General features: G+C 38.9%; 1 protein-coding gene across 2 annotated transcripts in view; it reads right to left on the bottom strand.

The window, feature by feature from the left end:
• KPNA3 (karyopherin subunit alpha 3) overlaps positions 1-24,033 on the bottom strand; it is a 96,069-nt gene that overhangs the window by 31,566 nt on the left and 40,470 nt on the right. For both annotated transcript variants that reach the window (XM_081547578.1, XM_081547577.1), the window contains exon 2: positions 19,938-19,982. In XM_081547578.1, the coding sequence (XP_081403704.1) occupies positions 19,938-19,982 (45 nt within the window). The remainder of the gene's footprint in view (positions 1-19,937; positions 19,983-24,033) is intronic.

Below are 24,033 nucleotides of genomic sequence, written 5' to 3' on the forward strand. Positions count from 1 at the left end.
TGTAAATTGTGAGTTTTTAATGTTAAACTCTGAACTTTTTAATGTTCAATGTATAACCTGGGATAAACCTGTCTTGGAATTAAAACGTGTATGTATATTCATTACTGGATTCAATTTAATAATACTGTATGTGGGATTTTTTTCCACCTATGTTCATAAGTGAAACTGGCTTATATACATCTTTTCTCATGCTGTCTTTGCCTGGTTCTTGGTGTTATGGTTTGTTAACCTTATAAAATGAGTTGAGAAATGTTCCCTCTACCTTCTCTGAAATCACTGAGTAAGGCTGAAATTGTCAGTCCCTTGAATGTTTGCTGGAGTTCTATCTGTGAGTACTTTTTCTTTTCAGGGAGATAAAAGAGGTTAAATTTTTAGCTACTGATCTAATTGTTTTAAAATCTATTCAGGTTTTTAAATTTCTTCTTGAGTAAGCTGGGTAAATTATTTAAAAATTTTTCCACTGGGAAATTGTTTCACCTAAGTTTTCAAATTTATTAGCATGAAATTGTTCATATTCAAATTGTGGTTGTTTTAGAAAATGATTATCATTCCCCTTCCCAGATCCATGCCTCTGGATAATCTGGTCCTCTATTTTTCCAGGTGTGGCCATGTAACTTGCTTTGGCAATGGACTTGAGTTCATTAAATGAACTTGAAAAGTTCCTCCACATCCAAGCATGTCCTCTCTTGCCGCTTATATAATTCTAGAGCCACCAGGTGAACAACTTGTGAGCTTGCCTGCTGCAGGATGAGGCTATGCGGAAGACAACTGAAGTCTCAGTCAATAGTAAGAAACCTCTATGAGACTATCTTAGATCATCCAGTCACTAGCTAACCTGCCAGCTGACCAGAGATGAGTGAAGGAGCCCAAGCAGAGATCAGGTCAACTGGCCCAGAAGAGAAGAACCACTCTGCCAACCCACAGAACTGTCAGTGGAATAAAATGGCTATTGTGTTAATAAGCCACTAGGCTTTGGAGTGGTTCGTTGTTGTTGTTCAGTCGCTAAGTTGTGTCTGACTCTGAAACCCCGTGGATAGAAGCATGCCAGGCTTCCCTGATCTTCGCTATGTCCCAGTGTTTGGTCAAACTAACGTCCATTGAATTGGTGATGCAATCCAACCACCTCATCCTCAGTTGCCCCCTTCTTCTCCTGACCTCAGTCTTTCCCAGCATCAGGGTCTTTTCCAACGAGCTGGCTCTTCACATCATGTGGCTGAAGTACTGGAGCTTCAGCATTAATCTTTCAAACAAATATTCAGAGTTGATTTCCTTTAGGATTGACTGGTTTGATCTCCTTGTTTGCCAGCTGACTCTCAAGAGTCTTCTCATGCAGTAAAAACTAAGTGATGTGAAAGTGAAAGTGTTAGTTGCTCAGTTGTGTCCAATTCTTTGCGACCCCATGGACTGTAGCCCGCCAGTCTCTTCTATCCACAGAATTCTCCAGGGAAGAATATTGGAGTGGGTAGCCATTCCCTTCTCCAGGGGATCTATACTACGCAGGGAAGTAATGTACTAATATTTTTTTAAAAAATAATGCTACATGTGAATTAACATGTCTTTTAAATTCCTTTCATTCCCCTCTATCTGCTATAAATTTCTCCTGTAAAGGTAACTCTTCAATTCCACAGGTTCTGACATGTAACATCTTCCTATTGGTCATATTATTGGTGTTAACGAACTTCCACTACCGAGCCTATCTTTGCATGAAATGTTCCCTTGGTATCTCTAATTTTCTTGAAGAGATCTCTAGTCTTTCCCATTCCGTTGTTTTCCTCTATTTCTTTGCACTGATCAGTGAGGAAGGCTTTCTTATCTCTCCTTGCTATTCTTTGGAACTCTGCATTCAAATGGGAATATCCTTCCTTTTCTTTGCTTTTCGCTTTGCTTCTTTTCACAGCTATTTGTAAGGCCTCCTCAGACAGCCATTTTGCCTTTTTGCATTCTTTTCCATGGGGATGGTTTGATCCCTGTCTCCTGTAACAATGTCATGAACCTCCATCCATAGTTCATGAGGCACTCTGTCTATCAGATCTAGTCCCTTAAATCTATTTCTCACTTTCACTGTATAATCGTAAGGGATCTGATTTAGGTCGTAACTGAAGGGTCTAGTGGTTATCCCTACTTTCTTCAATTTAAGTCTGAATTTGGCAATAAGGAGTTCATGATCCGAGCCACAGTCAGCTCGGTCTTGTTTTTGCTGACTGTATAGAGCTTCTCCATCTTTAGCTCCAAGGAATATAATCAATCTAATTATGGTGCTGACCATCTGGTGATGTCCATGTGTAGAGTCTTCTCTTGTGTTGTTGGAAGAGGGTATTTGCTATGACCAGCGCGTTCTCTTGGCAGAACTCTATCAGCCTTTGCCCTGCTTCATTCTGTACTACAAGGCCAAATTTGCCTGTTACTCCAGGTGTTTCCTGACTTCCTACTTTTGCATTCCAGTCCTGTATAATGAAAAGGACATCTTTTTTGGGTGTTAGCTCTAGAAGGTCTTGTAGGTCTTCATAGAACCGTTCAAGCTCATCGTCTTCAGCGTTACTGGTCGGGGCATAGACTTGGATTACCGTGATATTGAATGGTTTGCCCTGGAAACGAACAGAGATCATTCTGTTGTTTTTGAGATTGCATCCAAGTACTGCCTTTCGGACTCTTCTGTTGACCGTGATGGCTACTCCATTTCTTCTAAGGGATTCCTGCCCACAGTAGTAGATATAATGGTCATGAGTAAAACTGACCCATTCCAGTCCATCTTAGGAACACAATGGCAAAGACTAGAGATCTCTTCAAGAAAATTAGAGATACCAAGGGAACATGTCATGCAAAGATGGGCTCAATAAAGGACAGAAATGGTATGGACCTAACAGAAGCAGAAGATATTAAGAAGAGGTGGCAAGAATACACAGAAAAACTGTATATAAAAAAGATCTTGGCGACCCAGATAATCACGATGGTGTGATCACTCACCTAGAGCCAGACATCCTGGAATGCGAAGTCAAGTGGGCATTAGAAAGCATCACTATGAACAAAGCTAGTGGAGGTGATGGAATTCCAGTTGAGCTATTTCAAATCCTGAAAGATGATGCTGTGAAAGTGCTGCACTCTATATGCTCGCAAATTTGGAAAACTCAGCAGTGGCCACAGGACTCAAAAAGGTCAGTTTTCATTCCAATCCCAAAGAAAGGCAATGCCAAAGAATGTTCAAACTACCGCACAATTGCACCCATCTTACACACTAGTAAAGTAATACTCAAAATTCTCCAAGCCAGGCTTCAACAATATGTGAACCATGAACTTCCAGATGTTCAAACTGGTTTTAGAAAAGGCAGAGGAACCAGAGATCAAATTGCCAACATCCACTGGATCATCAAAAAGACAGAGTTCCAAAAAAACATCTATTTCTGCTTTATTGACTATGCCAAAGCCTTTGACTGTGTGGATCACAACAAACTGGAAAATTCTGAAAGAGATGGGAATACCAGACCACCTGATCTGCCTCCTGAGAAATCTGTATGCAGGTCAGGAAGCAACAGTTAGAATTGGACAGACTGGTTCCAAACAGTAAAAGGAGTGCGTCAAGGCTGTATTGTCACCCTGCTTATTTAACTTATATGCATAGTACATCATGAGAAATGCTGGGCTGGAAGAAGCACAAGCTGGAATCAAGATTGCTGGGAGAAATATCAATAACCTCAGATATGCAGATGACATACGGCAGAAAGTGAAGAAGAACTAAAGAGCCTCTTGATGAAAGTGGAAGAGGAAAGTGAAAAAGTTGGCTTAAAGCTCAACATTCAGAAAACTAAGATCATGGAATCTGGTCCCATCACTTCATGGCAAATAGATGGGGAAACAGTAGAAACAGTAGCTGACTTTATTTTGGGGGGCTCCAAAATCACTGCAGATGGTGATTGCAGCCATGAAATTAAAAGACGCTTACTCCTTGGAAGGAAAAGTTATGACCAACCTAGACAGCATATTAAAAAGCAGAGACATTACGTTGTCAACAAAGGTCTGTCTAGTCAAGGCTATGGTTTTTCCAGTAGTCATGTATAGATGTTAGAGTTGGATGGTGAAGAAAGCTGAGCACCGAAGAATTGATGCTTTTGAACTGTGGTGTTGGAGAAGACTCTTGTGAGTCCCTTGGACTGCAAGGAGATCCAGCCAGTCCATCCTAAAGGAGATCAGTCCTGGGTGTTCATTGGAAGGACTGATGTTGAAGCTGAAACTCCAATACTTTGGCCACCTCATGCGAAGAGCTGGCTCACTGGAAAAGACCCTGATGCTGGGAAGGATCGGGGGCAGGAGGAGAAGGGGATGACAGAGGATGAGATGGCTGGATGGCATCACTGACTCGATGGACATGGGTTTGGATAAATTCCAGGAGTTGGTGATGGACAGGGAGGCCTGACGTGCTGCAATTCATGGGTTCACAAAGAGTCGGACACGACTGAGCGACTGAACTGAACTGAACTTCCATTAGGATTTCTTGATGCTCAAGGTATTTAGAAGTGCTTACTTTTCCCCAACAATTATGAGGTTTTGGTAACTTTCTCATTCACTTATTTCTCATTTAACTGTATCGTGATAGAGAACAAAGTCTGTACAACACTGAAATTAGCTGACATTTGCTTTACAACAGTTTCCCAACCTTTCTCAGTACATATAATAGGCCAAAGGCAATACCCAACAGTTAGGTCCAAACAAGTTAATAGTAATTGGAGGAGGGGAGGTGCCAAGGCACACAGAAGTTTAAAGAAAATACCTTTATTTCACTTAGACAAAATATGTAATTGAAAAAAACACAGTGCAATCTAACGGTCAAACTGTGAACTATTTCAGTTCTGTGGTAACGAATGATTCCGTGGTATCTGAAATGTTAAGTGGCACTGTGTTTCTCACAAAAATTTGGAATATCTGAAGGTATTCCTCTGATTCACTACAGAGTTCCATGGTACCCTGCAGAATGCAGCAACTAAGGCTATATACTATTCACAAAAGCAATAGTCAAATATGCATGCGGCTTTATATATGTATATTAGATACCTAATACTTGCAAATTAAGTTATTTACCTATCTCTCATTAACTGGTATATTTAAAGTTCTCCCACAATGGACAAACTTCTCCTTGTAATTGTGTCAATTCTGGCATGCATATACTAATATTTGGGCATACACAAGTTTAGTGTTGTTACAGCTGCTCAGTTATCACAACTAAGGGATACGGAAGTCTGGTGTACTGCAGTCCATTGGGTCACAAAGAGTCAGACACAACTTAGTTACTGAACAATAACAGCTTCTTAGTAAGTTGCTTCTTTTATCAAGAATTAAGTAACAACCTTCATAGTTGAATTCAAATCATCCTAACAAAGTCCATTTGGGGCATCCTAGGGCATGAAAGTTATACTTTACTCTTAACAAAAAATATGTACAGCCAAAGTTAAGATGATCAATCCCTGGGCAGATTGCTGGTGATGTGATTAATCACCAAAAGCAGCAACTTGAACTGTCCTTTTGCTCGTCACTTAGAGATCATTACCCTCTTAGAGATTGTGCTATCGTTATGTTCAGCATCTATAAAAGGTATCTTTTTCTTTGGTTAAGTGGGAGGGGAGCTCAGAGGATATGGAAACTGGCCTACTTTCAAAATCTACTTTATCTCCAAACACATACACACAGACTAGATCCGTTTTAAAGTTCTTTTAGAAATCCATTATTAATCTGTTGCCTCATATATGTATTTAATACTTCTTACATGTTCTGTTTTCTGACAGTTGGTTGAAACACATGGAATTGCCACATAGTACATCAAAAAGCTTAAACGTTTACATTAAGAAGCATTATAGCATAATGGTTAAAAACTCAGTTCTGCCATTTTTCAGCTAGAGACTGACCCAGACTTGCCCGAGAGTGTACAGGAGTCTCTGGCGGAGGTGTGGGTCAACAGTGGCCTGCTGCAGGGTTGGGGGCACCGAGTGCAGGGGACCTTCGGAAAGAGGTCACCATTATCTTCATTACTTCCACCATAGTTTGGCCTCAGGTCAAAAAACAAGGAGGGAACACAGCCCCACCCATCAACAAAAAACTGGATTAAAGATTTACTGAACATGGCCCTGCCCGTCTGAATAAGACCCAGTTTCCCCCTCAGTCAGTCTCTCCTATCAGGAAGCTTCCATAAGCCTCTTATCCTTATCCAGCAGAGGGCAGAAAGAATGAAAACCACAATCACAGAAAACTAACCAATCTGATCACATGGACCACAGCCTTGTCTAACTCAATGAAACTATGAGCCATGCTGTGTTGGGCCACCCTAGATGGATGGACGTGGTCCACTGGAGAGGGGAATGGCAAACCACTTCAGTAGTCTTGCCTTGAGAAGCCCATAAGCAATATGAAAAGGCAAAAAGGACACTGAAAGATGAACTCCCCAAGTGGGTAGGCACCCAATATGCTAGTGGAGATCAGTGGAGAAATAACTCCAGAAAGAATGAAGAGACAGAGACAAAGCAAAAAGAACACCCAGTTGTGGATGTGACTGGTGATGGAAGTAAAGTCCGATGTTGCAAAGAGCAATATTGCATAGGAACCTTCAATGTTAGGTCCATGAATCAAGGTAAATTACAAGTGGTCAAACAGCAGACGGCAAGAGTAAACATCAACATTTTAGAAATCAGTGAACTAAAATGGACTGGAGTGGGTGAATTTAACTCTGATGACCATTATATCTACTACTGTGTGCAAAAATCCCTTAGAAGAAATGGAAGAGCCCTCATAGTCAACAAAAGAGTCCGAAATGCAGTATTTGGATGCAATCTCAAAAATGACAGAATGATCTCTGTTTCCAAGGCAAACAATTCAATATCACAGGGGTAGTTATGGTGGTGGTTTAGTCACTATGTTGTGTCTGACTCTTGTGATCCGGCCAGGATCCACGGTCCATGAGATTCTCCAGGCAAGAATACGGGAATGGGTTGCCATTTCCTTCTCCAAGGGATCTTCCCGATCCAGGAATCAAACTGGGACTCCTGCATTGCAGGCAGATGATACACCAACTTAGCTATAAGGGAAGTCCAATATCACAGTAATCCAGGTGTATGCCCCAACCAGTAATGTTCAAGTTGAATGGTCCGATGAAGACCTACAAGACCTTCTAAAACTAATACCCAAAAAAGATATCTGTTTCATTATAAGGGACTGGAATGCAAAAGTAGGAAGTCAAGAGATACCTGGAGTAACAGGCAAATTTGGCGTTGGGAGTACAAAAAAAAGCTGGACAAAGGCTAACAGAGTTTTGCCAAGAGAACGCACTGGTCACAGCAAGCACCCGCTTCCAACAACACAAGAGAAGACTCTACACACAGACATCACCAGGTGGTCAATACCGAAATCAGACTGATTATATTCTTTGCAGTCAAAGATAGAGAAGCTCTATACAGTCAGCAAAAACAAGACTGGGAGATGACTGTGGCTCAGATCATGAACTCCTTACTGCAAAGTGAAAGTGCTAGTCCCTCAGTTGTGTTTGACTCTTTGTAACTGTCCATGGAATTCTCCAGGTAAGAATAGTGGAGTGGGTTGTCATTTCTTTCTCCAGGGGATCTTCCCGACCCAGGAATCGAACCCAGGTATCCTGCACTGCAGGCAGACTCTTTACTCCCTGAGCTATGAGGGAAGCCCCAAGTCAGACTTAAATTGAAGAAAAGTAGGGAAATGGACCATTCAGGAATGACCTAATCAAATTCCTTACAAATATATGGGAGTCACAAATAGATTCAAGGGATTAGATCTAATAGACAGAGTGCCTGAAGAACTATGGACTGTGGTTTGGGACACTGTACTGGAGGCAGTGATCAAGACCAATCCCAGGAAAAAGAAATGCAAAATGGCAAAACGGTTGTCTGAGGAGGGCTTACAAATTAGATGAAAAAAGAAGAGAAGTGAAAGGCAAAGGAGAAAAGGAAAAAAAAACAAATTTGAATGCAGAGTTCCAAAGAATAGCAAAGAGAGATAAGAAAGCATTCCTCAGTGATCAATGCAAAGAAATAAGAGGAAAAAAATAGAATGTGAAAGACTATAGATCTCTTTCAAGAAAATTAGAGATATCAGAGGAAGATTTCATGCAAAGATGGGCACAATAAAGGGCACAAATGGTATGGACCTAACAGAAGCAGAAGATATTAAGAAGAAGTGGCAAGAATACACAGAAGAACTATACAAACAATATCTTCACAACCCAGATAACGACAATGGTGTGATCACTCACATAGAGACAGACATTCTGGAGTGTGAAGTCAAGTGGGCCTTAGGAAGCATCACTACAAACAAAGCTAGTGGAGGTGATGGAATTCCACTTGAGCTATTTCAAATCCTAAAAGATGATGCTATGAAAGCGCTGCACTCAATATGCCCGCAAATTTGGAAAACTCCACAGTGGCCACACTCGAAAAGGTCAGTTTTCATTCCAATCCCAAAGAAAGGCAATGTCAAAGAATGCTCAAACTACTGCACAATTGCACTCCTCTCACACACTAGTAAAGTAATGCTCAAAACTCTCCAAGCCAGGCTTCAGCAATACATGAATCATGAACTTCCAGATGTTCAAGCTGAATTTAGAAAAGGCAGAGGAACCAGAGATCAAATTGCCAACATCCACTGGATCATCAAAAAGACAGAGTTCCAGAAAAACATCTACTTCTGCTTTATTGACTATGCCAAAGCCTTTGACTGTGTAGATCACAACAAACTGTGGAAAATTCTGAAAGAGATAGAAATACCAGACCACCTGACCTGCCTCCTGAAAAATCTGTATGCAGGTCAAGAACCAACAGTGAGAATCGGACGTGGAACAATAGACTGGTTCCAAATAGGGAAAGGAGCATGTCAAGGCTGTATTTTGTCACCCAGATTATTTAACTTATATGCAGAGTACATCATGAGAAACGTTGGGCTGGATGAAGCACCAGCTGGAATCAAGAAGGCCGGGAGAAATATCAGTAACCTCAGATATGCAGATGACACCACCCTTATGGCAGAAAGTGAAGAAGAACTAAAGAGCCTCTTGATGAAAGTGAAAAAATTGGCTTAAAACAACATTCAGAAAACTAAGATCATGGCATCCGGCCCCATTACTTCATGGCAAATAGATGGGGAAATGGAAACAGTGACAGATTTTATCTTTTTGGGCTCCAAAATCACTGCAGATGGTGACCGCAGCCATGAAATCAAGAGATGTTGCTCCTTGGAAGAAAAGCTATGACCAACCTAGACAGCATGTTAAAAAGCAGAGACATTACTTTGCCAAAAAGGTCCGTCTAGTCAAAGCTACGATTTCTTCCAGTAGTCATGTATGGATGTGAGAGCTGGACTGTAAAGAAAGATGAGCACTGAAGAATTGATGCTTTTGAACTGTGGTGTTGGGGAAGACTCTTCAGAGTCCCTTGGACTGCAAGGAGATCCAACCAGTCCATCCTAAAGGAGATCAGTCCTGGGTGTTCATTGGAAGGACTGATGCTGAAGCTGAAACTCCAATACTTCGGCCACCTGATGTGAAGAACTGGCTCACTGGAAAAGACCCTGTTGCTGGGAATGATTGAAGGTGGGAAGAAAAGGGGACAACAGAGGATGAGATGGTTGGATAGCATCACCGACTCAGTGGGCCTGAGTTTTAATAAACTGTGGGAGTTGGTGATGGACAGGGAGGCCTGGCGTGCTGCAGTCCGTGGGGTCGCAAAGAGTCGGACACGACTGAGCGACTGAACTGAAATGAAATGGTGTGTTTAGTTTTGCAGTTGATTACTAGCACAAGCTTTTTAGCTTGTAGCAGACCTGCAACAAATAGTTTGAGAACTTTTACCCAATGACCATACTTTGAATAACACTGATACTGATCTGTAAAAACTGAGGGTCAGATCTAGTTATTAATATGCAGTGCCTCACTGGCCTCAAATTCTTTTTGTTTGAGCTCTTCTATTTTCCTTTACCTCTTTGATCTCTTGCTTTCTTATTTAGTTAAGGCTTTATGCATCAACACTTACACAGAAGTATGTATTTCAGTTTTATTTCATGTAGTAAACAGAGTCAAAAAGAAATTAAATAACTTGCCTAAAGTCACACAGCTAAAAAATGGCAGAACTGAGTTTTTAACCATTATGCTATAATGCCTCTTAATGTATATGTTTAAGCTTTTTGATGTTCAGTTCAGTTGCTCAGTCGTGTCCGACTCTTTGCAACCCCATGGACTGCAGCACGCCAGGCCTCCCTGTCCATCACCAACTCCCAGAGTCTACTCAAACTCAGGCCCATTGAGTCGGTGATGCCATCCAACCATCTCATCCTGTCGTCCTCTTCTCCTCCCACCTTCAATCTTTCCCAGCAACAGGGTCTTTTCCAATGAGCCAGTTCTTCACATTAGGTGGCCAAAGCATTGGAGCTTCAGCTTCAGCATCATTCCTTGCAATGAATGTTCAGGACTGATTTCCTTTAGGATGGACTGGTTGGATCTCCTTGCAGTCCAAGGGACTCTCAAGAGTCTTCCTCAACACCTCAGTTCAAAAGCATCAGTTCTTCGGTGCTCAGCTTTCTTGATAGTCCAACTCTCACATCCATACATGACCACTGGAAAAACCGTAGCTTTGACTAGACGGACCTTTGTTGGCAAAGTAATGTCTCTGCTTTTTAATATGCTGTCTAGCTTGGTCATAGCTTTTCTTCCAAGGAGCAACGTTTCTTGATTTCATGGCTGCAGTCACCATCTGCAGTGATTTTGGAGCCCAGAAAAATAAAATTTATCACTGTTTCCATTGTTTCCCCATCTATTTGCCATGAAGTGATGGGACTGGATGCCATGATCTTCGTTTTCTGAATGCTGAATTTTAAGTCAACTTTTTCACTCTCTTCTTTCACTTTCATCAAGAGGCTCTTTAGTTCTTCTTCACTTTCTGCCATAAGGGTGGTGTCATCTGCATATAAGTTAAATAATCCGGGTGACAAAATACAGCCTTGACCTACTCCTTTCCTGATTTGGAAGCAGTCTGTTGTTCCATGTCCAGTTCTAACTGTTGCTTCCTGACCTGCATACAGATTTTTCAAGAGGCAGATCAGGTGGTGTAGTATTCCCATCTCTTTCAGAATTTTCCAGTTTGTTGTGATCCACACAGTCAAAGGCTTTGGCATAGTCAATAAAGCAGAAGTAGATGTTTTTCTGGAACTCTCTGTGTTTTTTGATGATCCAGTGGATGTTGGCAATTTGATCTCTGGTTCCTCTGCCTTTTCTGAATCCAGCTTGAACATGTGAAAGTTTACGGTTCACGTACTATTAAAGCCTCGCTTGGACAATTTTGAGCATCTAATTGTTCAAAATTTGAGAATTCTGAACATACCATTTAGTTCCATTATTTATTAATTTAGGCAGAACACTTTCATGGTAAAGGAAGCAATGTCTTGCTTACTAGTTTTTTTTTTTTAATTTTAATTAATTTATTTTCTTATTGAAGGATAACTGCTTTACAATTATAATTGTAAAGTATAATTACAATTATAATTACAATTATAGATAATTGGTTTACAGAATTTTGTTTTTCTGTCAAACCTAAACATGAATCAGGCACACATATACATATATCCCCTCCCTTTTGAACCTCCCTCCCTCCCCTCCCAATCCCATCCCTCAAGATTGATGCAGAGCCCGTTTGAGTTTCCTGAGCCATACAGCAAATTCCCGTTGGCGATCTATTTTACATATGGTAATGTAAGTTTCCATGTTACTCTTTCCATACATTTCACCCTCTCCTCCCCTCTCCCCATGTCCATAAGTCTATTCTCTATGTCTGTTTCTCCACTGCTGCCCTGTGAATAAATTTTTCCAATACTATTTTTCTAGATTCCGTACATATGCATTAGAATATGATATTTATGTTTCTTTTTCTGACTTATTTCACTCTCTATAGTAGGTTCTAGGTTCATCCATCACATTAAAACTGACTCAAATTCATTCCTTTTTATGGCTGAGTAATATTCCATTGTGTATATGTACCACAACTTCTTTATCCATTCATCTGTCCATGGACATCTAGGTTGCTTCCAGGTTCTAGCTATTGTCAATAGTGCTGCAATGAACAATGGGATACATGTGTCTTGCTCAATTTTTGTTTCCTCAGGGTATATCCCTAGGAGTAGGATTGCTGGGTCACATGGTGGTTTTATTCCTTGTTTTTAAAGGAATCTCCATATCGTCTTCCATAGTGGCTGTATTCATTTACATTCCCACCAACAGTGCAAGAGCATTCCCTTTTCTCCACACCCTCTCCAGCATTTACTGTTCGTTGACTTTTTGATGGTGGCCATTCTAACCGGTGTGAGGTGATATCTGATATCTCATTGTAGTTTTGTTTTGCATTTCTCTAATAATGAGAGATGTTGAGCATCTTTTCATGTGCTTGTTAGCCATCTGTATGTCTTCTTTGGAGAAATGTCTGTTTAGGTCTTTCCCCCATTTTTTGATTGGGTTGTTTGTTTTCCTGGCATTGAGTTGTGTGAGCTGTTGTATATTTTAGAAATTAATCCATTGTCAGTTGGTTCATTTTCTATGATTGTCTCCCATTCTGAGGGTTGTCTTTTCACTTTATACTTTCCTTTGCTGTGCAAAAGCTTTTAAGTCTAATCAGGTCCCACTGGCTTACTTTTGTTTTTATTTCCGTTACTCTAGGAGGTGGGTCAGAGGATCTTGCTTTGATTTATGTCATAGAGTGTTCTTCCTATGTTTTCCTCTAAGAGTTTTTTAGTTTCTGGTCTTATATTTAGGTCTTTAATCCATTTTGAGTTTATCTTTGTGTATGGTGTTAGGAAGTATTCAAATTTCATTCTTTTACATGTAGCTGTCCAGTTTTCCCAGCACCATTTATTGAAGAGGCTGTCTTTGCCCCATTTCATATTCTTGCCTCCTTTGTCAAATATAAGGTACCCTTAAGTGCATGGGTTTATTTCTGGGCTTTCTATCTTGTTCCATTGGTCTATATTTCTGTTTTTGCGCCAGTACCATACTGTCTTGATGACTGTAGCTTTATAGTATAATCTGAAGTCAGGAAGGTTGATTCCTCCAGCTCCAGTCTTCTTTCCATACTGCTTTGGCTATTCAGGGTCTTTTGTGTTTCTATTTTAATTTGTGGAATTTTTTGTTCTAGTTCTGTGAAAAATGTCATTGGTAATGATAGGGATCGCATTGAATCTGTAGACTGCATTTGGTAGTATAGTAATTTTCACGATATTGATTCTTCCTACCCAGGAACGTGGAATACCTCTCCATCCATTTATGTTGTCTTTGATTTCTTTCATTAGTGTCTTACAATTTTCTGTGTACAGTTCTTTTGTCTCCTTAGGTAAGTTTATTCCTAGATATTTAATTATTTCTGTTGCAATGGTGAATGGCATTGATTCCTTAATTTCTCCTTCTGATTTTTTGTTAGTATATAGAAATGCAAGTGATTTCTGTGTATTGATTTTGTATCCTGCAACTTTGCTAAATTCACAGATTAGCTCTAGTAATTTTCTGATACTATCTTTAGGGTTTTCTATGTACAGTATCATGTCATCTGCAGTGAGAGCTTTACTTCTTTTCTGATCTGGATTCCTTTTATTTCTTTTTCTTCTCTGATTGCTGTAGCTAGGACTTCCAGAACTATGTTGAATAATGGTGAAAGTGGACACCCTTGTCTTGTTGCTGACTTTAGAGGGAATGCTTTCAGTTTTTCACCATTGAGAATAATGTTTACTGTAGGTTTATCATATATAGCCTTTACTATGTTGAGGTAGGTTCCTTCTATGCCCATTTTTTGAAGAGTTTTAATCATAAATAGGTGCTGAATTTTGTCAAAGGCTTTTTTTTGCATCGACTGAGATTACATTGTGTTTTTTATCTTTCAATTTGTTAATATGGTGTACCACATGGATTGATTTGTGTATATTGAAGAATCCTTGCATTGCTGGAATAAACCCAACTTGATCATGGTGTATGAGCTTTTTGATGTGTTGCTGAATTCTGTTTGCTAAAATTTTGTCGAGGATTTTTGCATCTATGTTCATCAGTGATACTGGCTTGTAGTTTTCTTTTTTTGTGTTGTCTTTGTCTGGTTTTCGTATCAGGGTGATGGTGGCCTCATAGAATGAGTTTGGAGGTGTTCCTTCCTCTGCAATTTTTTGAAAGATTTAGAAGGATAGGCATTAGCTCTTGTCTAAATGTTTGAGAAAATTTTCCTGTGAAGCCATCTGGTCCTGGGCTTTTGTTCTTTGGGAGATTTTTGATCACAGCTTCAATTTCAGTGCTTGTAATTGGGTTTTTCATAATTTCTATTTACTTCTGACTCAGTCTTGGAAGACTGAACTTTTCTAAGAATCTGTCCATTTCTTCCAGGTTATCCATTTTATTGCCATATAGCTGTTCATAATAGCCTCTTATGATCCTTTGTATTTCTGCACTGAATATTGTAACCTCTCCTTTTTCATTTCTAATTTTGTTGATTTGATTCTTCTCTTTTTCTCTTGATGAGTCTGGCTAAGGGTTTGTCAATTTTATCTTCTCAAAGAACCAGCTTTTAGTTTTAATAACCTTTACTCCTGTTTCTTTCATTTCTTTTTCATTTATTTCTGCTCAGGTTTTCTGATTTCTTTCTGTCTACTAATTTTGGCGGTTTTTTGTTCTTCTTTATCCAGTTTTAGGTGTAAAGTTAGGTTGTCTATTTGATGTTTTTCTTGTTTCTTGAGGTAGGATTGTATTGCTATAAACTTCCCTCTTAGAACTGCTTTTGCTGCATCCAATGGTTTTGAGTTGTCATGTCTTGTCATTTGTTTCTAGAAATTTTTTGATGTCCCTTTTGACTTCTTCAGTAACATGCTTGTTATTTAGAAACGCATTGTTTAATCTCCATGTGTTTGTGTTTCTTATAGTTTTTTCTTGTAATTGATATCTAGTCTCATAGCGTTGTGGTTGGAGAAGGTGCTTGATACGATTTCAATTTTCTTAAATTTACTGAGGTTTGATTTGTGACCCAAGATGTAGTCTATCCTGGAGGATGTTCCATGTGCACTTGTATTCTTATGCATTTGGATGGAATGTCCTGAAGATATCAATGAGATCCATCTCATCAAATGTATCATTTAAGACTTGTGTTTCCTTATTAATTTTCTGTTTTGATGATCTGTCCACTGGTGTGAGTTGGGTGTTAAACTCTCCTACTATTATTGTGTTACTCTCAATTTCTCCTTTTACATCTGTTATTGTTTGTCTTATGTATTGAGGTGCTCCTCTGTTGGGTGAACAGATATTTACAATTGTTATGTCTTCCTCTTGGATTGATCTCTTGATCATTATGTAGTGTCCTTCCTTATCTCTTGCAATATTCTTTATCTTAAGGTCTATTTTGTCTGATATGAGGATTGCTACTCCAGCTTTCTTTTGGTTTCCATTTGCATGGAATACATTGTTTCATCCTCTCACTTTCAGTCTATATGTGTCTTTTGGTCCGAAGTGAGTTTCTTGTAGACAGCATATATATGGATCCATTCAGCTAGTCTGTCTTTTGGTTGGAGCGTTTAATCCATTTACATTTAAAGTAATTATTGATATATATGTTTCTATTGCCATTTTCTTAATTGTTTGCGGTCGATTTTGTAGATCTTTAAAGTAATTATTGATACATATGTTCCTATTGCCATTTTCTTAATTGTTTGTGGTTGATTTTGTAGATCTTTTTTCTTCTCTTGTATTTCTTGACTACCTAAGTCCCTTTAACATTTGCTGTAAAGCTGGTTTGGTGGTACTAAATTCTCTTAACTTTTGCTTGTCTGAAAAGCTTTTTATTTCTTCATCAATTTTGAATGAGATCCTTGCTGGGTACAGTAATCTTGGTTGTAGATTTTTCCCTTTTAGTCCTTTAAATACATCCTTCCATTCCCTTCTGGCCTGTAGAGTTTCTGCTGAAAGATCAGCTGTTAAGCATATGGAGTTTCCCTTGTATGTTACTTGTTGCTTCTCCCTTGCTGCTTTTAATATTTTTTCTTTGTGTTTAGTCTTTGTTAGCTTGATTAGTATGTGTCTTGGCATATTTCTCCTTGGGTTTATCCAGTATGGGACTCTTTGTGCCTCTTGGACTTGATCCACTATTTTCTTTTCCATGTTGGGGAAATTTTCAACTATAATGTCTTCCAAAATTTCCTCATACCTTTTCTTTTTCTCTTCTTCTGAGATCCCTATAATTTGAATGTTGGTGCATTTGATATTGTCCCCGAGGTCTCTGAAACTATCCTCAGTTCTTTCCATTCTTTTTACTTTATTCTGCTCTTCAGAAGTTATTTCCACCATTTTATCTTCCAGCTCACTGATTTGTTCCTCTGCTTCAGATTTGTTTACTATTTTGAGACAAGCTCCCTAACTTGTCACAGATCAGGTTTTCTGAATAGCACTACTCTATAACTAAAGTGTTTTTCTTAAAACTTCAATAAATGATGTAAATTTAAGTAAAAATTTAAGATATCACAATTCCAGACCCTGGTTTGATTCCTGGGTTGGGAAGATCCACTGGAGAAGGGATAGGCTACCTACCCCAGTATTCTTGGGCTTCACTTGTGGCTCAGTTGATAAAGGATTCGCCTGCAATGTGGGAAACCTGGGTTCAATTCCTGGGTTGGGAATATCCCCTAGAGGAGGGAAAGGCTACCCACTCCAGTAACCTGGCCTAGAGAATTCCATGGACTGCATAGTTCATGGGGTTGCAAACAGTCTGACATGACTGAGTGACTTTCACTTTCACTTACCAACTACATGTCTGCGATTCCTTGGTGGCTCAGATGGTAAAAAAAAAAATCTGTGGGCAATGCAGGAGACCCAGGTTCAATCCTTAGGTTGGGAAGATCCTCTGGAGAAGGGAATGGCAACCCACTCCAGTATTCTTGCCAGGAGAATTCTATGGACAGAGGAGCTACAGTCCATGGGGTTGCAAAGAGGTGGACACAATGAAGTGACTAACACTTTCAACTACATGTCCAGAATTTGACTAAGCATTTTGAGCTGGGCTGGGGAAGAGACCCAGTAGTACTGGGGTGTGGGAAGCTGGGGTTAGGTGGGGAGAGTGTGGTTGCTGCTGCTGCTGCTGCTGCTGCTGCTAAGTCGCTTCAGTCGTGTCCGACTCTGTGCGACCCCATAGATGGCAGCCCACCAGGCTCCGCTGTCCCTGGGATTCTCCAGGCAAGAATACTGGAGTGGGTTGCCATTTCCTTCTCCAGTGCATGAAAGGGAAAAGTGAAAGTGAAGTTGCTCAGTCGTGTCCGACTCTGAGCGACCCCATGGACTGTAGCCTACCAGGCTCCTCTGTCCATGGGATTTTCCAGGCAAGGGTACTGGAGTGGGGTGCCATTGCCTTCTCCGAGAGTGTGGTTAACACATTCAATTTTTGAAGCTGATCATCTAGTAGAAATGTGTAGAGCTCATCTAAGAGACTCTGGGAACTAGTTTCCTTTCTTGTATTTTCAACAATCTGAGTGTCAGTAATAACAATGCTGTGATTTTCTCCTCAATGGAGTGATAGAGATAACAAGGCTGAAATCAAAGACAGACACTTTGTCCTTAAAGAGTGGAAGAATCTTCTTTTGAAGGGCTCTTCACACCTCTGAAGAAGTACATCAAAATCAATTAAGCTTTGAAATCTAGGCTTTGTTTCAGGAAGGGGTCACTTTCTGCTGCTTACTCAAGGAATTCTGAAATGTGAAATAAAGAATTGCCTGAAATTTCTTCAGTTAATTTTATTTTGATCATCCTACAAGCATTTTTTTTTCAGGAGTTAATCAGAGTTAATTAGAAAGGAAATAATGTTATCCAGAAGGGAAAAAATGAAGAGATAAGAAAGAGGTCTCTAGACTCCACCACCACCACCACCACCACAGGCTTTGATCCCTGGGTCAGGAAGATCCCCTAAAGAAGGGCATACCAGCCCACTCTAGTATTCTTGCTGGGAAAATCCCATGAACAGAGAAGCCTGGTGTGCTACAGTTCACAAGATTGCGAAGAGTTGAACAGGACTAAAGCCACTGAGCACACAACCAACAAGAACCTACTGTATATCACAGGGAACTCTGCTCAATATTCTTAAAAACCTGAATGGGAAAAGAATTTGATAAAGAATAGATAAAAGTATATTTTTAAGTGAATAACTCTGCTGTACAGCTGAAACTAACACAACATTGTTAATCAATTATACTCCAATATAAAATAAAAGTTAAAAAAAAGTGATCTCTAAAGTAACCAAGGTGGATATTAAAAAAAGACGTACTCTGGCAAGGAAGAAACTTTAATTCTATATAAATTAAATACAGAGGGAGCACAACTATTAACATAAGAGAAACAAATCACCAAGTACAAATATAAGTGAAGAGCTTAAGATTTATAAGCATATCAGGAGAGCTAAAAAGCTTAAAACAGGAGAGAATTCTGAATAATACCAAGACCAATACAAAAGTCTCAGAACTGTATTCCAAGCATGAAAAGTTAAGGGAAAATGTAGGCTTATATCTGGGGAGAGAGTTGGTGTAATGTGAAGAGATAACAAAAAATGAATAATTATTTAATCTCAATTTTATTCCTAGTGGCTCTCCTACAGACAATGACCTTCACAAGATGAATGAAAAACCAAATACAAAAGGACACATACTATTCCATTTATATAAAGTTCAAAATATGCAGAATAATCCATAACATTAGAAACCAGGACAATGGCTACCTTGGGGCACACAGCACTAACTGTGAAGGGGCCTTGGGATACAGGTACTGTTCTGTTTCTTATCTAGGAGATGATTATACAGATGTGTTCACTTTGTGAAAATTCATCAAGCTGTACACTTAAGTTGTGCTGATATTTTGTATGTATGTCTTAATAAAAAGTTAAAAAGAAAAAGCAGCTAAGTCCAAAGTGTTAAGATTGACAAGGAGCTCACCTCACTCACTTTATTAAAAGCTAAAGCTTAGTTCAGTTCTCTAGTCCAAATGACCCAACAATCTAAAAAACTGACAAATCACTGAGGTTAATCTTTGAGTATCCATGAAGTTAAGGAGTCCAAAGAACTGAAATTAGCCAGTGTTTTTCAAATTTAATAAAAAATGGGTCAGAAGGGGTATGGAAGAATGGATCTCAGGAACTGTATACTATACCAAGTAGCATAATATCAATGCTGAGTAAAAATTCATGACACAAAGTGGGTATTAAAGACTTATTGAGTAAATAAATGTACAGGTCCGTTTAATTTTAGTGACTCACTGAGAGAGTGTGTACTCTCTGAATCAAGACAGTCTTTCTCTCGGAAACTGGAAAGATTTAAGATAATATATGAGTTTTAGGAGTGAATCAGATCAAGAAAATCTAACCTAAGACAAACACAAAGATTTAGAAGTAAGTTTCAAATCTATTTTTTAAATGTACATGTGTATATAGACAGAATTTATTATGTGTACTTTCTTAATTGATAATTAAAATTTACTTAAAAGAAAATGTGCTTAAAAAAAATAAAATGTGCTTACATAAAAACACAATCTAATCAAGAACAATTCAAAAGTAATGGAAGAAAACAAATTTTTAACAGCAGTTGCATCCAACTGGTAGAATATAAGGTTATTCTATTTTTATTTATTTTTCTAAAGTGTCTTTAACAAACAGTATCTAACTTCACCAGATATTATAAGAATTTCAGTGACAGTGGTACAGTACTTCACACAGTACCTAACACCTCAATAAATGGAAGCTACTAAAAATGTATACCATCATAAAGTATTTAACCATACGTTTTTATGCTGCGTAGTTTTAGGGATGCTCACTAATCTGCCATAGTATTTTCATTATTCAAGTTATACAAAGTTTGAACATCAGAAAAAAAATCTTTTTTTATTAAACACAAATCACTCTTACCTTTCGCAATTCAACTGTCACTTCATTTCTGTGTCTTCGCATTGTCTGTAAGAAAAACAAAAATTTCATTAAGTATCTAAATATTGATACTGCTAGTATAAATTAAGGTCTCTGGCATTTAATTTTTTTTTTAGATTTTATTCTTAATGATTAAGGATTAATCAGTTTTAGACTTTAAATGATGAACTGCTGCTGCTGCTAAGTCGCTTCAGTCGTGTCTGACTCTGTATGACCCCACAGACGGCAGCCCACCAGGCTCCGCCGTCCCTGGGATTTTCCAGGCAAGAGTACTGGAGTGGGGTGCCACTGCCTTCTCCGAAATGATGAACTACAGGAGGCTAAAAAGTCAAAACTCCTGTCTATTTTACTGGATACCTGTTGATTAGTTCTGTGGGGAGTGGGAGACAGAGCTCAGCTGCCTAAGACCCATGTCCCTGTCCTAACTGCACCCAGGTTTCTGTGGGGAATTATATACTCTCCATTGTGTAGTCTTGATGGAACCATCTATTAAAACATCTCCAAGAAAAGAAAAAAGAAAATCATCTCACTCTCTCCTAGCATAAACAGCATGAGCTCAAACTCTGCCAAAAGAACTCTCCCTTGTAACTCTGAACCCAGAGCAAAATAGAAAGGGGGAAATTTAAAAAAAAAAGCACGTTAATTTCCAAAGGAAGTATCTGGACAAGGCAATGAGCCATGCCTATTTCTGAACTTGCTATATTCCTAGTTATCTGGTGTCTCTACTCATTCGATGAACTACCTCATAGTCTTCTAATATGGTTTTGCTTTTAAGTCAGCCAGAACCAATTTTTTACGCCTGCAACTAATGTATTTTATCTCAAACAATTAATGTTTAAAAAAAGTAAAGTACTCATTGTTATGACCTTAAAATCACACAAAAATGAAAATAAACTTGAGACAGGTATTTTGTATCAAAAGATAAAGAAGTATCCTTCTAAGTTTACTAAGAGGCTCTCTCACCAATGTCTTAATAGGAACTATTAAAATAACTATATATCTCTGGTAGCTCAGCTAGTAAAGAATCCGCCTGCAATGCAGGAGACCTAGGTTCAATCCCTGGGTTGGGAAGACCCCATGGAGGAGGGCATGGCAACCCACTCCGGTATTCTTGCCTGCAGAATCCCCATGGACAGAGGAGCCTGGTGTGTTGCAGCCCATGGTTTTGCAAAGAGTTGGATACGACTGAGCGACTAAGCACAGCACATATATCCCTTCTCCCCTTAACACGGTGATATAATGGATTATTTCATTACACATACAAATACAGTAAATGTTTACATTTTTAGATTAAAGGCCACATGTCATGGTGTATTATTACTTTAATACACTGCTAGATGCAGTGTTATTAATATTATTCTATTTAATGATCTTTTGTTATTGTGCCTCTGTCAAGTTTTCTTAAACTGCAGTGATAAATTAATCTCTTTATAGGAAAAAGAATCCCATGGAACCCAAATTATAAACTTTGTTAAAGACACTGAAATATTAATCTAGATATAAATTCATGCTTAAATACAGATATATATTAAATGTAAAGGAAACTGCCAAACAAAATTCAAATTAGTAACATTTATTTGATGTGATGGAAAGAGGCACTGCTAAAACTATTACTACTAATAGGGTTCAACAGTAAAAAGAAAGAGCCCTGAATATAATTCTATATTTAATGTTTCCTGGTTTAGGCTTTAACACTATTAATACAGAGAATGCTTTATGTATTGATTAATCATACATATCATAATAAATGTTGAGCAAATACCAATATTAATGAAGTGTTATCTGATCACTCTGTAAGGAAAGCTGTCTTTATTCACCTGAAAAATTGTACCAATTGTCAAAATCTGCCTGTATAAACTGTTTGCCTAATCCAACTGTTATTAAAACTGAGAAGAGAAAGGTATTCTGATTATAATAACTACTACACTAAATTGTTTACAAACTGTTTAAAGAGAGTACACAAGGACTTCCCTGGTGGTCCAGTGGTTAAGAATACGCCTGCCAACGCAGGGGACATGTTCGATCCCTGGTCCAGGAAGATCCCACATGGAGCGGAGCAACTAAGCTCATGTGCTGCAACCACTGAAGCCCTGGAGCCCGTGCTCTGCAACAAGGGAAGCTGCTGCAATGAGATGCCCATGCACGGTAACTAGAGAGTAGCCACCGCTCTCTACAACCAGAGAAAGCCTGAATGTAGCAAGAAGATACAGCGTAGTCAAAAATAAAATAATTAATTAATTAATTTTAAAAATAAGATAGTAGATAACAAAAAAGTCTCAGGCAGCCTATCTCCTCGAAAATATTATCAAGTTACTGCTACATTGTAATTTCCATTAAAATACTACTTCAGCAAGGCTAGAAGTGGTGGGTTAACTTCTAAAGTACTCTAAATAAATGAGGAATCTACACTTCAGAGATTAGTTAGCTTGTGAAGTGTCCAAATCAGGAGTTATTTCCCAATTAGTAAGTGCTTCAAATATCAACATGTGAATTTAGACACTTGTTTGCTAATTAACGTAAGAGATGTTGGAAATGATTTTTTATTGCTGAACTGGAATTGTTCAAGACATATGGATTAACTAGGTATACTGTACAAGTACCTCGATTCTTACCTGTTTGCGGTTTAAGAATCTGACAAGCCCTACAGTCGGTCTTCAGAGAAGTTTTTGAGTCTAAGCAATTCTATGGCCCACCTCACCTTGAAAGATTTTGTTCCCTAATTCTAGTCAGATCTTCCTGGTGTCTACTTAGGGTTAAAGTTTTATTGCTAAGTGGTAGTTCAGGGTCTAAAAGAGCTAAACTCCTAAAACAAGCTCCATGACTTTTTGTGACTGCTCACCAATACACTCTTGTGTAAGTATTAACAGCAAATTCTGTCTAAGGCTTATTTTATTATAACTCACTGGGAATCCCCTGGCAGTTCGATGGTTAGGACTCGGCACTTTCACTGCTGAAGACCTGGGTTCGATCCCTGATTGGGGAACTAAGATCCCACAAGTCATACGGCATGGCCAAAAACAATAATAATAATAGTATAACTCACTGGTAGTAAAATTTCTAAGGACAATCACCTATTACCCTCACCTATCTATACAGTTAAAGGGCTTCTATTCATCCAAAAGAACCTATGAGTGTAAATGGCCAAATGGCTTAGGTTAGTCAGCAACAGGTACTAACTACCATTTATGGCACAAGTACCTTTGAATTAGTCATCACTTACTCTCCACTCTGTTTAAGTTATAGAAAAAGGCTTCACCTTAGGGCCTCTGCTTCCTTACATTCTTCCCAAGTGATCTTATCTACTCTAATGTCTTCAGTTACAGTCTGAAGACCACTCCCAAGTATCTATTCTGCTCTCTCGCCTGGGCTTCAAATCTGTAAGTACAATATTCACTTTCATCAAAAATTTACTAAATCCAACCAAAATGCTCCACGCAATATGCCTGCAACTAGGAGGCAAATATAGCAATTAAAGTCTAGTATAGTAATCAGCAAACCGTAGCCTGTGGGCCAATTCTGGCAAGCTGTCTATTTTTGCAGGGCCCCACAGGAAGAGTTTGCACATTTTTAAGTGATCACAGTATAAAGGATATTAAATGTCTATATGATACCTTTATTTTTGTCTCTTGGCCCCTCAAAGCCTGTAATATTTAGTACCTGTCCTTTTAAGAAAAGTTTGCCAGCAGCTGGTCTAGCGGAAAAGATGGTAATAACAAGCAGTAATACAAATATGTTAATTGTTAAGATAGGAAAATAAATAATAAAGTTCTGTATCAGAAGGAGACATGATCAGAGGGTCAGGAAAGGGCTCAATAAAGAATTGAAATATGTGTGCCTGTGTGTAAATTTAGGGATGGGGGACAGATCACTGCAAGGCCTCAAACTCAGTTGCTTATAAATACCACACCGGCTTCCTGATCTTCCCCCAAAGAAAAACCACCACCTACGCTTCCATGAATATCCCCAGTACTAGGACACAGTACAACCACCCAAACAGTTCAAGAACCCCAATCCTGGTAGATCATCCCTGTCTACTCACTCTCTCATTCTCTGACATCCAACAAGGTCAACAAAATAG

The sequence above is a fragment of the Giraffa tippelskirchi genome, chromosome 12 (assembly GCF_054371585.1).
Source record: "Giraffa tippelskirchi isolate mGirTip1 chromosome 12, T2T-mGirTip1v1.2.pri, whole genome shotgun sequence".
In the NCBI taxonomy this organism is placed as follows: domain Eukaryota; kingdom Metazoa; phylum Chordata; class Mammalia; order Artiodactyla; family Giraffidae; genus Giraffa; species Giraffa tippelskirchi.